Source organism: Papio anubis, chromosome 9, assembly GCF_008728515.1.
Source record: "Papio anubis isolate 15944 chromosome 9, Panubis1.0, whole genome shotgun sequence".
NCBI lineage: Eukaryota > Metazoa > Chordata > Mammalia > Primates > Cercopithecidae > Papio > Papio anubis.
In genome coordinates, this window is record NC_044984.1 from 45,265,996 (window position 1) to 45,281,444 (window position 15,449).

The following is a 15,449-nucleotide window of genomic DNA, read 5'->3' on the forward strand; positions in this document are numbered from 1 at the left end:
TGAATGTTGTACTCCTTGTATTTATTGGGATTTAATGTTTGATCGTTTGTTTCTGAGAGCTGTACCTTTAACATTTGCCGTCTTCTTGGGTAGGCGTGTATCTGGTATTCTCAGAATGGAGGAAAGAGAGGGAGAGAATAAGTGTGTAAATACATACGTTTTCTCCTATTGAAAAATGCTTAATGTCAAATACTGTTGACATGGCAGGAGAGCTTGGCTATCACAAGCTACTCAGAGTTCTATTCTGCTATCACTCAGAAATTATGTTGTACCCAAAAAGCTTGAGTTTATCACCCTTAGAGTTGGGCTTTGGCATCTTCATCATCTCTCTTATTGTCACCTATGGCATCAGTGCCAAAGCTCTCTAGGAGCCAGGAGCTGAGTCTTACTGAGGTGGACCCTAGCTTTGCCTGCCAGCTCTGCAATTTACTTCCTAGACCATTTGTGCCTCGGGACACAAACTAGTTTGTCACTGGAACCTCTCTGGGCCTGTCTCAGAATGGGATTAACATAAAGGAGTGGAACTGTTCAGCAGAGGCAGGGAGAAATAAGTGAGTTGCCTTCTCCTCAGCTTCTCTTTACCACCTTCCCTTGCCCATTTCCTCTTCCTTCCCCTGCCGGATTCCAGGGTTACAAATAGAGGCTTCTTCTGTTTAATTCCATTGTTACCCACCCTCGTTTGCCCTTCTCTAGAATCTCTCTACTCGCATATTGCGTCCCCTTCTGTACCTCCTTCTCCTCACCTCCACCCGCTGTACCCAACCATCTTCCTGACCATGGAGGACATGAAGGGTTGAATGTCAGGATCAAATGTCAGGATCCCCCTCCCCTGAGGGAGGAGGATAGGGAGATCTCTGGGCTGAGGCTGCTGTCTCCTTCCCACTGTCCTTTCTGCAGGTCCTCAGATGGCACATGAGGGTGGGCTTGCTGCTGGCTAGGCATCCCACCTCCAGTCCACAGTGCTTAGTTGTACCTTTTATTATGCTATAATGTTTATTTGTTAGGGCATACACATGAATAGCAAGTTTCGTTAAAATAGATTATCCCCCTCCCCAACACACAAATTATGCGATACGTAAATGCCCACATCACATTCACCAGTCAACTCAGCTTCAAATCAGTGGCTACCAAAGGCAGAGCAGTGGAAGAGTACTACTCTCCTGTGGGTACAAAACAGATGTATTTTCTGTAGAGAATTTTGAAACAATAATAAAAATGACTGAAAGGTATATGCTTGTTATCCTACACTTGGAAATTCTAAAGCGTGTAAGTGATAAAATACTTCTCACTACTACCACCATTTCAAGGCGCAGACCCTGCTCTCAAGATATGAATGAACCTAGGCATGGAACAGGGCATTATGTTTGGTGTGTATGTGTGAGTGAGTGAGTGTGTGTGTGTGTGTGTGTTTTCTTTTTTTGAAACGGAGTCTCACTCTGTCTCCCAGGCTGAAGTGCAGTGGTACAAACTCAGCTACTCAGCTCATTGCAACCTTTCTCCCAGGCTCAAGCCATTCTCCCACCTCAGCATCCCGAGTAGCTGGGACTGCAGGTGCCCACCAACACGCCCGGCTAATTTTGTATTTTTTGTAGAGATAGCATTTCTCCGTGTTTGTTGCCCTGGCTGGTCTCGAACTCATGCGCTCAAGCGATCCGCCCGCCTTGGCCTCCCAAAGTGCTGGGATTATAGGAATGAGCCATCGTGCCCTGCCTCAAGAGAGTACCTTAAATGGCACTATTTAAAATAGTCATGCTGTGGACATTAAGAACATACACTTGCAGGACAGATGGAAAAAAAATTCCAATATAAAGCATATCACTGCTTTTAACTCGCAATACAATTTCTAGTTATAGAATTGTTCAGACTCTAAAGTCTCTGTCACAGCTTAGATGGCAATAAAATATTTATATTTTATAATATAAATATATATAATCTGGAAAATTAGATAACTAAGAAATTTGCTGTAGATGCAAAAATACACAAGTGTCTCAAAAGTTACGTAAATATTTAAATTTTGTGACATTTGCAAGTAGGTTGGGGTAAAGCAATATTTCTCTTTTATTTATTTTTCTGAGACAGGGTCTCCTCTGTCACCTAGGCTGGAGTGTGATGGTGTGTTTACAGCTCACTGTAGCCTCGAACTTCCTGGGCTCATGGGATTCTCCTGCCTCAGCCTCCCAAAGTGCTGGGATTACAGGTGTGAGCCATTGCACCTGGGCAGTATTTCTGTTTTAATATTTAGAGATACCTATTTTTTATTATATAGGAAGCTAAATTTTATATAGATATTTCAAATTTTCAAGTTGATCACAAACTTTAGTATTATTTATTATTTGTTAAATGTAATTATTGGGTTTCTCTCCCGCTTTTAAGTAATGGAAAAGCGATTTTATCTAAATCTGTAATTTTCATGCTCTGATTTTAAAAATTTACAAATAGATCTTTCAATTATTTAGCAGGTAACATCTAAAGGAACTGGTTTAAATCCTAATGCCAAAGTATGGCAAGAAATTGCTCCTGGAAATACTGATGCCACCCCAGTAACTCATGGAACTGAAAGCTCTTGGCATGAAACAGCAGCTATATCAGGTGCTCATCCTGAGGGTAAGTCTTAAATATTTGGTCATAAAAATCACAGTTTGGTTAAATGTACGGCCAAGCAAGTTTACTGAACTTGAGATACATTCCCCCGCCTTTTTTTTTTTTTGAGACAGAGTCTCACTCTGTCACCCAGGCTGGAGTACAGTGGCACGATCTTTGCTCACTGCAACCTCCGCCTCCCCAGGTTCAAGCAATTCTCCTGCCTCAGCCTCCTGAGTAGCTGGGATTACAGGCGCCCGGCTTTGTCTCATGCCTGTAATCCCACATCTGGTTACCACACCCGGCTAATTTTTGTATTTTTAGTAGAGGCGGAGTTTTACTATGTTGTCCAGGCCGGTCTCGAACTCCTGACCTCAGGTGATCCGCCTACCTCGGCCTCCCAAAGTGCTGGGATTAAAGGCGTGAGCCACCGTGCCCGGCTGAACTTTTGTATTTTTAGTAGAGATGGAGTTTCTCCATGTTGGCCAGGCTGGTCTCGAACTCCTGACCTCAAGTGATCCACCCACCTCGGCCTCCCAAAGTGCTGGGATTACAGGTGTGGGCCACCATTCCTGGCCAGGATATATCCTTTGTTTATTTGATTAAGTATATTTATCAATTTGTTTTTCCTTTAAACATACTGCATCCAGGATTTATGTTTAACATGTGGTTTGTGTATAATTCTCATTTATACCTAACATGAATAGATTGCCATTGATTTCAAGTAGCAGCTGTGTCTTTGGGTCCAGCATGCAACCCGTCTATAATAATGATATTTATAAATTAGTTTTTATCTACCATCATTGACTCTGCTATTTACTCACTGTTCGACCTTGGGTGAATAACTTAATTTCTCTATGCTTTTTTCCTCCATCTGTAAAACAGAAGCAATCTTAATTACAGCACAGGATTTTCTGATAATTAAATGAATAAAGTGAATTGGAGTAGTCTGATACATAGATAATGCTATATACGTTTTAGCAATTGTTAATCATTTTAGTTTATCCGTAATTGTCAAAACTTTCTCCCTTGGAATGATAACTCTTGCTTAAAACCATGTGGACGTACTCCGAACTGGTAGAATACCTTAAAATCTTTTTATAGGTGACATACTGACCAGGGTTCCTGAAAATAGAATTTAAATAATTCCCATTTACTTTCAGTGTCTCTCTTTAATACAGGTAATGCAGAGCTCTCAGAAGATACATGTAAAGAATATGAAGTAATGTATTCTTCGTCTTGTGAAACCACAAGAAATACTACAGGCATTGAAGAATCAACTGATGGGATGATTTTAGGACCAGAAGATCTGAGTTACCAAATATATGATGTTTCCGGTAAAGTTTATGGTTTTATTGTTAAAATGGGAATTCAGTACAGGACACCCCCCCTACCCATGGTCTCTTTATCCTTGTTCTGATAAACCTTTGGCATTATTTTCTTATTTGAAAAGAAGGTTATGTTAATGAAATGTTAGTTGATTGTTACATTGTTTTCAGATAACATGACATTTGTAATGTTAAAAGATTGTTTATGAGGGTTCTATTAAAGGAAAGTGAAATTAAAGATAACAGGAAAAAAGGCAGGGTGGCTCACACCTGTAATCCCAGCACTTTAGGAGGCCGAGGCGGGCAGATCTCTTGAGGTCGGGGGTTCGAAACTAGCCTGGTCAACATGGTGAAACACTGTCTTATACTGGAAAAAAAAAAAATTAGCTGGGCGTGGTGGCATGCACCTGTAATCCCAAGATCATGCCACTGTACTCCAGCCTGGGTGACAGAGTGAAACTGTGTCTGAAAATAATTTTTACATATCTATATAGAAACAACTGCCGACTTTGAACATAGAGTTAAAGTGATATGGCAGGCAGTTGGTGTTTTTGTTGTTGTTGTTGTTTTTTGAGACGGAGTTGCGCTCTGTCACCTAGGCTGGAGTACGGTGGGGCGATCTCGGCTCACTGCAAGCTCTGCCTCCCGGGTTCACGCCATTCTTCTGCCTCAGCCTCCTGAGTAGCTGGGACTACAAACGCGCACCGCCATGCCTGGCTGATTTTTTGTATTTTTTTTTTTTTTAGTAGAGACAGGGTTTCACCATGTTAGCCAGGATGGTCTCGATCTCCTGACCTCGTGATCCACCCACCTTGGCCTCCCAAAGTGCTGGGATTACAGGCGTCAGCCACCGCGCCCAGCCGTGGTGGTGGTGTTTTTTATTGTTACTGAGAGGGAGTCTCGCTCTGTCGCCCAGGCCGGAGTGCAGTGGCGTGATCTCGGCTCACTGGGATTGCAGGCACGCACCACCACACCCGGCTAATTTTGTATTTTTAGTAAAGATGGGGTTCCACCACATTGGCCAGGCCGGTCTCAATCCCTGACCTCAAGTAATCCACCTTCCTTGGCCTCCCAAAGTGCTGGGATTACAGGCGTGAGCCACCATGCCCGGCCTTTAAGTGCTTTTAGTATTGTGCTTTGTTAATTTTTTGATAAAAATAACTCTTAAACTAATATGAAATGTATCTGATGAAAGAATATCTAAGTTGAGAGAAATTAGTTAGACTTTGAACTATCCAAGTTATAAAAATAATAAAAAATACAGTTTGGGCCAGCCACAGTGGCTTACGCCTGTGGCCAAGGTAGGAGGATTGCTTGAGCCCAGGAGTTTGAGAACAGTCCGGGCAACATAATGAGAGCCTGTCTCTACAAAAAAATAAAAATAAAAAATTAGCTGGGTATCGTGGCACAAGTTTGTGGTCCTAGCTACTCAAGAAGCTATAGTGGGAGGATCATTTGAGCCCAGGAGGTTGAGGCTGTACTAAGCTGTGATCGCACCACTGTACTCTAGCCTGGGCAACAAAGGGAGACCCTGGTTCTCTCAAACAATAGCTTTGTGGTGAATTTTGATTGTAGATACTTTGTGGCTTCTGAGTACAACAGTATGTCAGATTTATCACGTCTGCTAACATGCTATTAACTTTTTTTCCCTCCTTTTCTACCATCAGGAGAAAGCAATTCAGCAATTTCTACAGAAGACCTAAAAGAATGTCTGAAGAAACAATTAGAATTCTGTTTTTCACGGTATTGCTATTTCCCCTTTACTGAATTTGATTAGTAGATGTAAAATATGTGTGAAATAGAGTACGAGGATGGTGATTATTATTTAACTAGTTTTTTTTATTTTTTATTTTCTTGAGACAGAGTCTCATGCTGTCGCTAGACTGGAGTGCAGTGGTGTGATCTTAGCTCACCTGCAGCCTCCACCTCCCGGGTTCAAGAGATTCTCGTGCGTCAGCCTCCAGAGTAGCTGGGATTACGGACGTGTGGCCACCATGCCCAGCTAATATTTGTATTTTTAGTAGAGACGAGGTTTCACCATCTTGGCCAGGCTGGTCTCAAACTTGCAACTTCATGTGACCCGCCCTCCTCTGCCTCCCAAAGTGTTGGGATTACAGGCGTGTGGCACCACGCTCAGCCCTTTATCTAGATTTAAAAGTGTAGGGCCAGGCACCATGGCTCACTCCTGTACTCCCAGCACTTTGGGAGACTTCGGTGGCTGGATCACCTGAAGCCGGGAGTTAGAGACCTGCCTTACCAACATGGAGAAACCTTGTCTCTACTAAAAATGCAAAAATTAGCCGGACATGGTGGCACATGCCTGTAATCCCAGCTACTCAGGATGCTGAGGCAGGAGAATCACCTGACCCCAGAGGCGAAAGTTGCAGTGAGCCGAGATCACACCATTGCACTCCAGCCTGGACAATAAGAGCGAAACTCCATCTCAAGGACAAAAAAAAAAAAAAACAAAAAGTGTTGTCTCCAATCTGATATGCAAAGGATCTATTCTTAATATAAAGATAATGAGGTTTCCATTGGATGTTTTTTCTGTGAACATACTCAATTTTGGAATTGACAAAAAGAGTTATTTCTTAATGCTTGTTTTAATAGTTGATTCTTACAACGTTAATCATAGAATCATTTTTGGCAAAATAGTAAGGAGTTGGATACATAATTTATATTGCCAGTGTCTTCTATTAAATAAGGAATCCTTTCAGGCAAACATTTCGAGAAGTCTTATTTACAGATAAGAATTATGGGCTGGGCGCAGTGGCTCATGCCTGTAATCCCAGCACTTTGGGAGGCCAAGGTGCGTGGATCACGAGGTCAGGGGTTCGAGACCAGCCTGGCCAACATGGTGAAACCCTGTCTCTAATAAAAATTAAAAATTAGCTGGGTGTGGTGGTGGGTGCCTGTAATCCCAACTACTTGAGAGGCGGCAGCAGGAGAATTGCTTGAACCTGGGAGTTGGAGGTTACAGTGAGCTGAAATTATTCCTGGGCTCCAGTCTGGGCAACAAGAGTGAGACTCCACTTCAAAAACAAAGAAACAAAAACATTCACGTAATATTTACTTTAGCCTGCACTTTGGGAGGCCAAAGTAGGTGGATCACCTGAGGTCAGGAGTTCAAGACCAGCCTGGCCAGTATGGCAAAACCCCGTCTCTACTGAAAATACAAAAATTAGCGGAGTGTGGTAGCTTGCCCCTGTAGTCCCAGCTACTGGAGGCTGAGGCAGGAGAACTGCTTGAACCCAGGAGGTGGAGTTTGCAGTAAGCTGAGATTGCACCACTGCACTTCAGCCTGGGTGAATTTTACCTACTAACTAGATCATTTATGGGTCTGTTTCTATTGTCTGGGTTTCTACTCTTGAATTATCTGTCATAATTTACTGCCTTTTTGCATGTCTTGTAAATGTTGATTTTATGCTGTACATTACATACAACAGAACCATGGAAGATGCAGGTAATACAACTCTAGACAGAGTTTGAGCTTTTCTTCTGTTAGGCAGAGTGTGAAATGTTGATTGCTTCAATCCAATCAGAAATTGAGCTAGGTCGGGGCTGAGCAACAATTTTAATTAGACTCAGTTCACCTTTGATTTAGCTCTATTCCTTCTACATGGCCCTTTCAGGCTTTTGATTCAGAGCTTGGCAGTTTTGTGTCACCCTAATCTTACAAAACCAAGGAGATTTAGATCTGTAATGCAGAGGTTTGAGATTTAGCTTTTTAGCTTCCTACCCCATAGTGCTTGAAAATCTGGCAGTGTCTTGGCTGGGCACGGTGGCGCACGCCTGTAATCCCAGCACTTTGGGAGGCCACGGCGGGTGGATCACCGGAGGTCAGGAGTTCAGGATCAGCCTGGCCAACAAGATGAAACTCCATCTCTACTTAAAATACAAAAAATTAGCTGGGCATGTTGGTACGCACCCATAATCCCAGCTACTCAGGAGGCTGAGGCGGGAGAATCGCTTGAACCCAGGAGGTGGAGGTTGCAGTGAGCCAAGATCACGCCATTGCACTCCAGACTGGGGGACAAGAGCAAGACTTCGTCTCAAAAAAAAAAAAAAGAAAATCTGGCAATGTCTTATGGGGGCGACCTGCGTTTTCAGCATTTTTGCTTGCACTCAGACTTACTCACGAGACCACGTAGATTTTACTGTCTTTTCAGCCTGACTTCCAATCTCCCATCTTCCTCCTTAAAACTCAGGAACCATTTTATGGGGAAAATCAGCTGTATTGGTGGCTCCCATAATTTCCGTTCATAATTCTAGTTCTATGCCCATTACACATACCACATACTTATACACAACTGCCTAGAGATCTGCTGGTTTCTCTATCGTCCAGTAGAATCTGAGTCAAGATCTGCAAATGCTCTCAGGAAGGAAAGATCTTCTTTGGGGCATTTTAGTCATTTTGTGCTTGAAGCTTCTACAACTTTCCCAGTTCTCCAAAAACACGATCTTTTTTTTTTTTTTGTAGTTTATCCCAGCTTTTTTAACTAAAAATGTTTTAAAAAGTGGGAGCTTTTGCAGTGGGACTAACTTTTGCAGTGGGAGCTCCTACTTGTCATGATCCATCACATTCCTACTCAGGACTGTGATATAGTTCCAGCCAGCTGGGTAATTGACATTTGTGGCTCAGCACAATTGCTGTTAATACATACCAGGTATTACTCGTGAATAATCAAATCGTAGATGTTATATCCATTTACTTCTGACAAGGTACAGTTTCTTTAAGAATTTTGAGTCATTGTTTAAGAATAGACTCGCTAAATTTCAGAGTTCATTTAGGCTACAGCTTTTTAGTTTTGCAAAGATCATGTTTATGGTTGTCTTATTTTCAGATTCTTAAGGAATTTTTTTGTTTTTTTGGAGATGGAGTCTCACTCTGTCGCCCAGGCTGGAGTGCAGTGGCACGATCTTGGCTCACTGCAACCTCTACCTCCCGGGGCGATTTTTCTGCCTCAGCCTCCCAAATAGCTGAGAATACAGACATGCACCACCGTACCTGGCTACGTTTTGTATTTTTAATAGAGATGGGGTTTTATCATGTTGGCCAGGCTAGTCTCAAACTGATATCAGGTGATCCATCCACCTTGGCCTCCCAAAGTGCTGGGTTTACAGGCGTGAGCCCCTGCCCCTGGCCTTTATTTTAATAGAATTTGAATGTAAGCGCCTTTGAGCCTGCTCCTTGCCAGGCACTAGGCAGTTGAAATACATTATTGATTGAACAACAAAAGATCCTTTGCTTATAGGTTCTTGCAGTCAGAACCTATATTCTGACTGCAAGAGCACAAAACAAACATAATAAATAAGCAACTCAGAAGTATGTTAGGGCCGGGCGCGGTGGCTCAAGCCTGTAATCCCAGCACTTTGGGAGGCCGAGGCGGGTGGATCACAAGGTCAGGAGATCGAGACTATCCTGGCTAACACGGTGAAACCCCGTCTCTACTAAAAATACAAAAAAAAAACTAGCCGGGCGCGGTAGCGGGCGCCTGTAGTCCCAGCTACTTGGGAGGCTGAGGCGGGAGAATGGCGTGAACCCGGGGGGCGGAGCTTGCAGTGAGCCGAGATCGCGCCACTGCACTCCAGCCTGGGAGACACAGTGAGACTCCGTCTCAAAAAAAACAAAAAAAACAAAAAAAAAAAGAAGTATGTTAGGAGATAAGTGCTGTGGGAAGAAAATTGAATGCAAGGAGAGGAATCAGGAATGCTGGGTGGTTGCAGTTTTAAATAGGGTGATCAGTACAGTACTTTTTGAGAAGAGGGCTTATAAGCAAAAACTTCCAGCTATTTATAGTCAGACTGCTTCAAAGAATATTTGATGTGAATAGCAAAGTGTGAATTTGATTTTACCTAAGTTTATTAAACAAGATTTTATGTGTAAGATGCAAGTGTTTGCATCTTTTTCATTTTGTTTATGTTTTGAGATGGAGTTTCACTCTTGTTGACCTGACTGAAGTGCAATGGTGCGATCTCGGCTCACTGCAACCTCTGCCTCCCAGGTTCAAGTGATTCTCCTGCCCCAGCCCTCCGAGTAGCACCCACCACCAAGCGCAGCTAATTTTTTGTATTTTTAGTGGAGACGGAGTTTCACTATGTTGGCCAGGTTGGTCTTGAGCTCTTGACCTCTAATCATCCACCTGCCTCGGCATCCCAAAGTGCTAGGATTACAGGCACGAGCCACTGTGCCCAGCCAAGGTGTGCATTTATATAAGCGTGTTTGACTTGCATAATTTAAAATATATATTTTGGCCAGGGTGCAGTGGCTCACGCCTGTAATCCCAGCACTTTGGGAGGCCGAGGCGGGTGGATCACCTGAGGTTAGAAGTTTGAGACCAGCCTGGCCAACATGGGAAACACAATCTCTCCTAAATACAAAAAATTAGCCGGGCGTGGTGATTTATGCTTGTAATCCCAGCTATTTGCGAGGCCGAGGCGGGAAAATTGCTTGACCCCAGGTGGCAGAGGTTGCAGCGTGCCGAGATCGCGCCATTGCACTCCAGCCTGGGCAACAAGAACAAAACTCCCCCTCAACAACAACAACAACAACAACAAAATGCACACATTAAGACATGGAAAATCCGGCCGGGCGCGGTGGCTCACGCCTGTAATCCCAGCACTTTGGGAGGCTGAGGCAGACGGATCACGAGGTCAGGAGATCAAGACCATCCTGGCTAACACAATGGAACCCTGTCTCTACTAAAAATACAAAAAATTAACCGGGCAAGATGACGGGCGCCTTTAGTCCCAGCTACTCGGGAGGCTGAGGCAGGAGAATGGCATGAACCCGGGAGGTGGAGCTTGCAGTGAGCCGAGATCGCCACCGCACTCCAGCCTGGGCGACAGAGTGAGACTCTGTCTCAGAAAAAAAGAAAAAAAAAAAAAGAAAATCCTTCTTGAGTCAATTCACAGTTCAGCTACAGTTTTTATCATGCATATTCTAATATCACTGAAGTATTTATAAGATGGAACTCTGCTGTATGTAATGTTTTGTTAAAATGCTACTTGTAATATTAAACCTCTTTATATATCAGTATAATTGTCCAATATTGTGCTGGATGTGTTTGGGAATTGAGATACTGTAAAAGTTATATTAACTAATGTGTAAATATATTACACTAATATGTTTTGAATTGAACACTTTTAACAACTTTTTAGAGTTCATTGAAAAGTTTAGTGTTATTTCTGATAAAATAATCTTATTTCCATGCATTTAAAAAGTAGAGAAAAGGAGTAAGATACCTCTTCTCGTTAGGTGCTTTTTAATAATTGCTTGTTTTATAGGACTATTTTGTTTGTTCTTTTCAGAGAAAATTTGTCAAAGGATCTTTACTTGATATCTCAAATGGATAGTGATCAGTTCATCCCAATTTGGACAGTTGCCAACATGGAAGAAATAAAAAAGTTGACTACAGACCCTGATCTAATTCTTGAAGTGTTAAGATGTATGTAAAAATACCTTTTAGCTTTTTTGTTTTAATTTTAAACGTTAAATGTTATTTTGACTTCTGATCATATAGATAATTATATTTTACTGCCCCCACCACCACCTTATTTTGTTGGTTTGTTCCAAATTATCTCTCTTTGTTTTTTGTTTTCAGGGGTAGTGGTGAAGGACAGGGTCTCACTCTGTCACTCAAGCGGGAGTGTGGTGGTGCAAATCGCAGCTCACTGCAACTTCAAACTCCTGGGCTCAAGCCATCCTTCTACCTCTTAGCCCTCCAAGTTACTGGGACCCCAGGCACACGCCACCACATCCGGCTAATCTTTAAATTTTTTTTATAGAGGTGGGGTCTTGGTATGTTCCCCAGGCTGGTCTTAAGTTCATTGGCTGAGTCAGTCCTCCCACCTTGGCCTCTCAAGCCTTATCTTTGTTTTTACTGACTGGTGTGTCTATAAGCCACCACCCCACCTCAGTTTTACCTTTATTTTTACTGACTGGGATGTGTGTGTGGGGGTGTGTGTGTGTGTGTGTGTATGCGTGTGTGTGTGTGTGTGTACATGTATATCCCGCTCAGCCTCCCAAAATGTTGGGATTACAGGCGTGAGCCACCACGCCCAGCCTATATACAGCTTCTGTAACAATTCTGCACCTTGGTTGTTTATCATCATGCCCACTTAAGAAGTATAAGCAATTAAGTCTCATTTTTCTGGAGTGTTAGATAAATATGTGTCATTATCACACAACCTTTAAAACATCTCTTTCAAGTTTTTGAACCCAAATAAGTACATTTTTCATCACAGTTCAGTACACACCATGTACCTCCACCCGACTGAAATATTTGTAACAAACTTGTTTCTAATTTTACAACCTACTAATGAGTTGCTATGGGCAGTTTGACAAATACTGCTCTGAAATTTGGTAATGAATTTTTATTTCTTTTTTTTTTTTTTTTTTTTTTTTTTGAGATGGAGTCTCGCCCTGTTGCCCAGGCAGGAGTGCAGTGGTGCGATCTGGGCTCACTGCAAGCTCCGCCTCCTGGGTTCATGCCATTCTCCTGCCTCAGCCTCCCAGTGGCTGGGATTAAAGGCGCTCGCCACCATGCCCGGCTAATTTTTTGTATTTTTAGTAGAGACGGGATTTCACCGTGTTAGCCAGGATGGTCTCGATCTCCTGACCTCGTGATCCGCCCGCCTCGGCCTCCCAAAGTGCTGGGATTACAGGCATGAGCCACCGCACCCGGCCGAATTTTTATTTCTTGATTGAAGCTTTAAGAATTTTTGGCCGTGCGCGGTGGCTCAAGCCTGTAATCCCAGCACTTTGGGAGGCCGAGGCGGACGGATCACCAAGTCAGGAGATCGAGACCATCCTGGCTAACACTGTGAAACCCCGCCTCTACTAAAAATACAAAAAAAAGAAATTAGCCGGGCGTGGTGGCAGTCTCCTGTAGTCCCAGCTACTCCGGAGGCTGAGGCGGGAGAATGGCCTGAACCTGGGAAGCGGAGCTTGCAGTGAGCCGAGATCGCGCCACTGGGGGCAACAGAGCGAGACTCCGTCTCAAAAAAAAAATTTTTTTTTTGCTGGATTTTATGTCTTGTATGTATTTCTTGGTTCAGTATTTGGTAACCTCTTAAGAGTGGGTTTTGTTAACTATTTCACTGAATAAAGCAGATCTTCACTTTTTTTTTTTTTTTGAGACGGAGTCTCGCTCTGTCGCCCAGGCTGGAGTGCAGTGGCCGGATCTCAGCTCACTGCAAGCTCCACCTCCCGGGTTCCCGCCATTCTCCAGCCTCAGCCTCCCCAGTAGCTGGGACTACAGGCGCCGCCACCACGCCCGGCTAGTTTTTTGTATTTTTTAGTAGAGACGGGGTTTCACCGTGTTCGCCAGGATGGTCTCGATCTCCTGACCTCGTGATCCACCCGTCTCAGCCTCCCAAAGTGCTGGGATTACAGGCTTGAGCCACCGCGCCCGGCCAGATCTTCACTTTTATGAGAGATGTGTTTCTGAAAATGTTTAGAAGTTAAATATAGCAAGTCTGATAATAGACTTACATTGGAATAGATTTCCATTTCCAGAGGATTACAAACATTTATGGAATCTCTGATTGGTTTGTAGGTACATCGTTTCTTAAAATGACCTAGTCTTGTCTACATTAAAAGTTGGCAAAGAGAGGCAGAATCTCCCACCTGTTTAGGTTGGAACTTGGCATGCTATCACCCTTAACTGCTTGTTTTATTCTGTCTATTTGCCTGCTTATGGAGATCTGGTATATTAACTCCATGAAGGGACTAGAAATAAAAGTTTTGGCTATTTGCTACTATATTTAGTATAATATTTCCTCCTAATCAGCGTTTAAAAGATGGCTTTTGGGACTCTGTAGTAGTATGCAAGATTAAGTAAGTTGACATCCTGGATAGCTTATAATTTGAGTATAGTTCTTGGTTTAAGGGCTTCTTGAACTTTAATCTTAGGAAGAATTTCTTCACATATCAGATTTCATTACATTCCTCAGCATAGTGTTTTGCCAATGAAAGTACACTAATTTCTGTTAACATTCATTTGTTATCTCCTCAATGAAGAATTTGGTTATTATATACAAGAAATTTGCCTTACTAGATATATGTTGTATGCTCCCTGAAGGCAGTGCCAAAGTTAGAGTAAGTACTCTGAATATTTTTTTCAGTGAATAACATTTGACAGTGGTCTTTACATATAAATCTCCAAAAAAATTGTCATACCTATAATCTTTGATTCTACAACTTAGTTTCTTTAAGATATTAACCCAGCCTCTGCAAATTTACTCAGCTGGAAATTAAAATGAATAGTTTTTTAATGGCATTAATAATATCATTATTTGTCACTTTTGAATGATACCCTTTCTTTTAAATTTCAGCTTCTCCCATGGTGCAAGTTGATGAGAAGGGTGAGAAAGTGAGACCAAGTCATAAGCGTTGTATTGTAATTCTTAGAGAGATTCCTGAAACAACACCAATAGAGGTAAATTATTAATAATTGTTAACGCTAAATGTTCTCTGTTTAAATTGAAAGAGGTTCTTCTGCTTTCCGTGGCAAAGAAAAGAAATTGAAAGAGGTACACAAGCAAAGCGTAAGCCAGTGCCTTCATCAGTTACTGTGAAAAGGTTAAATATTAATTTGTTTCATTAATTCTGAAGTACTAGTATGGTATAGGGGAAGGAAAAGATATAATTCTGTTTTCTTAGAAGGGTAGACAAAGTGTTGCAGTGAAACATTCTGAATTTACTAGATTGATTCAGTGGCAACTAATATATAAATAGGCTATTTTAGGAACTTGAGAATTCATCTGTAAGAATGAATAACTAGATTTTGATTAAGGATTCAGGAGGTAAGGCTGGGTGCAGTGGCTCACACCTGTAATCCCAGCACTTTGGGAGGCTGAGGCGGGTGGATCACGAGGTTGGGAGATAGAGACCATCCTGGCTAACATGGTGAAACCCCGTCTCTACTAAAAATCAAAAAATTAGCTGGGCGTGGTGGTGGGCCCCTATAGTCCCAGCTACTTGGGAGGCCGAGGCTGGAGAATGGTGTGAACCTGGGAGCTTGTAGTGAGCTGAGATCGCGCCACTGCACTCCAGCCTGGGCTACAGAACGAGACTCTGTCTCAAAAAAAAAAAAGGGGGGATTAAGGCGGCAGGACTAACCCTATTGTTCAGCAAAATATTATATAAAGTAAAGTTGCAGTCATAAAGATGGTATGGTACACATACCAGAATAAAATAATATTTGAATGAAACATTGTAATCAATTTGACAGTTAGATTCTGCCAGTTATTACTTTGCAGTTATTTAAAGCCAAAGGTTTTATTATCTGTTTTACTGATGAAGTAACTGATAGTTAGGCTGGTTGCATAGTTTGCTCAAGGACATAAGGGCTCTTAAATGACAGGAGTTTGGGTTTGAACATAATCTGTCTGATTCTAAAGTCCATGTTTCATAATCACTGTGTCACAGAGCTTCATATTAAGTTGCCATGATAAAGTGATATATATTAAAGAAGATGAGGATTAGTTAGTAACTGACGTTGTAATTGATTAGCTATTTAGAATAGAATTTTATTT

At 42.3% G+C, this 15,449-nt stretch overlaps 1 protein-coding gene across 12 annotated transcripts in view; it reads left to right on the top strand.

The window, feature by feature from the left end:
• LARP4 (La ribonucleoprotein 4) overlaps positions 1–15,449 on the top strand; it is an 83,878-nt gene that overhangs the window by 25,273 nt on the left and 43,156 nt on the right. For 10 of the 12 annotated variants that reach the window (XM_017945866.3, XM_009180726.3, XM_009180727.3 and 7 more), the window contains 5 exons: positions 2,457–2,604; positions 3,762–3,917; positions 5,576–5,651; positions 11,220–11,356; positions 14,247–14,350. In XM_017945866.3, coding sequence (XP_017801355.1) covers positions 2,457–2,604; positions 3,762–3,917; positions 5,576–5,651; positions 11,220–11,356; positions 14,247–14,350 — 621 coding nt within the window. The remainder of the gene's footprint in view (positions 1–2,456; positions 2,605–3,761; positions 3,918–5,575; positions 5,652–11,219; positions 11,357–14,246; positions 14,351–15,449) is intronic. The other 2 variants (XM_009180729.4, XM_003906366.4) reach the window with 1 other exon arrangement.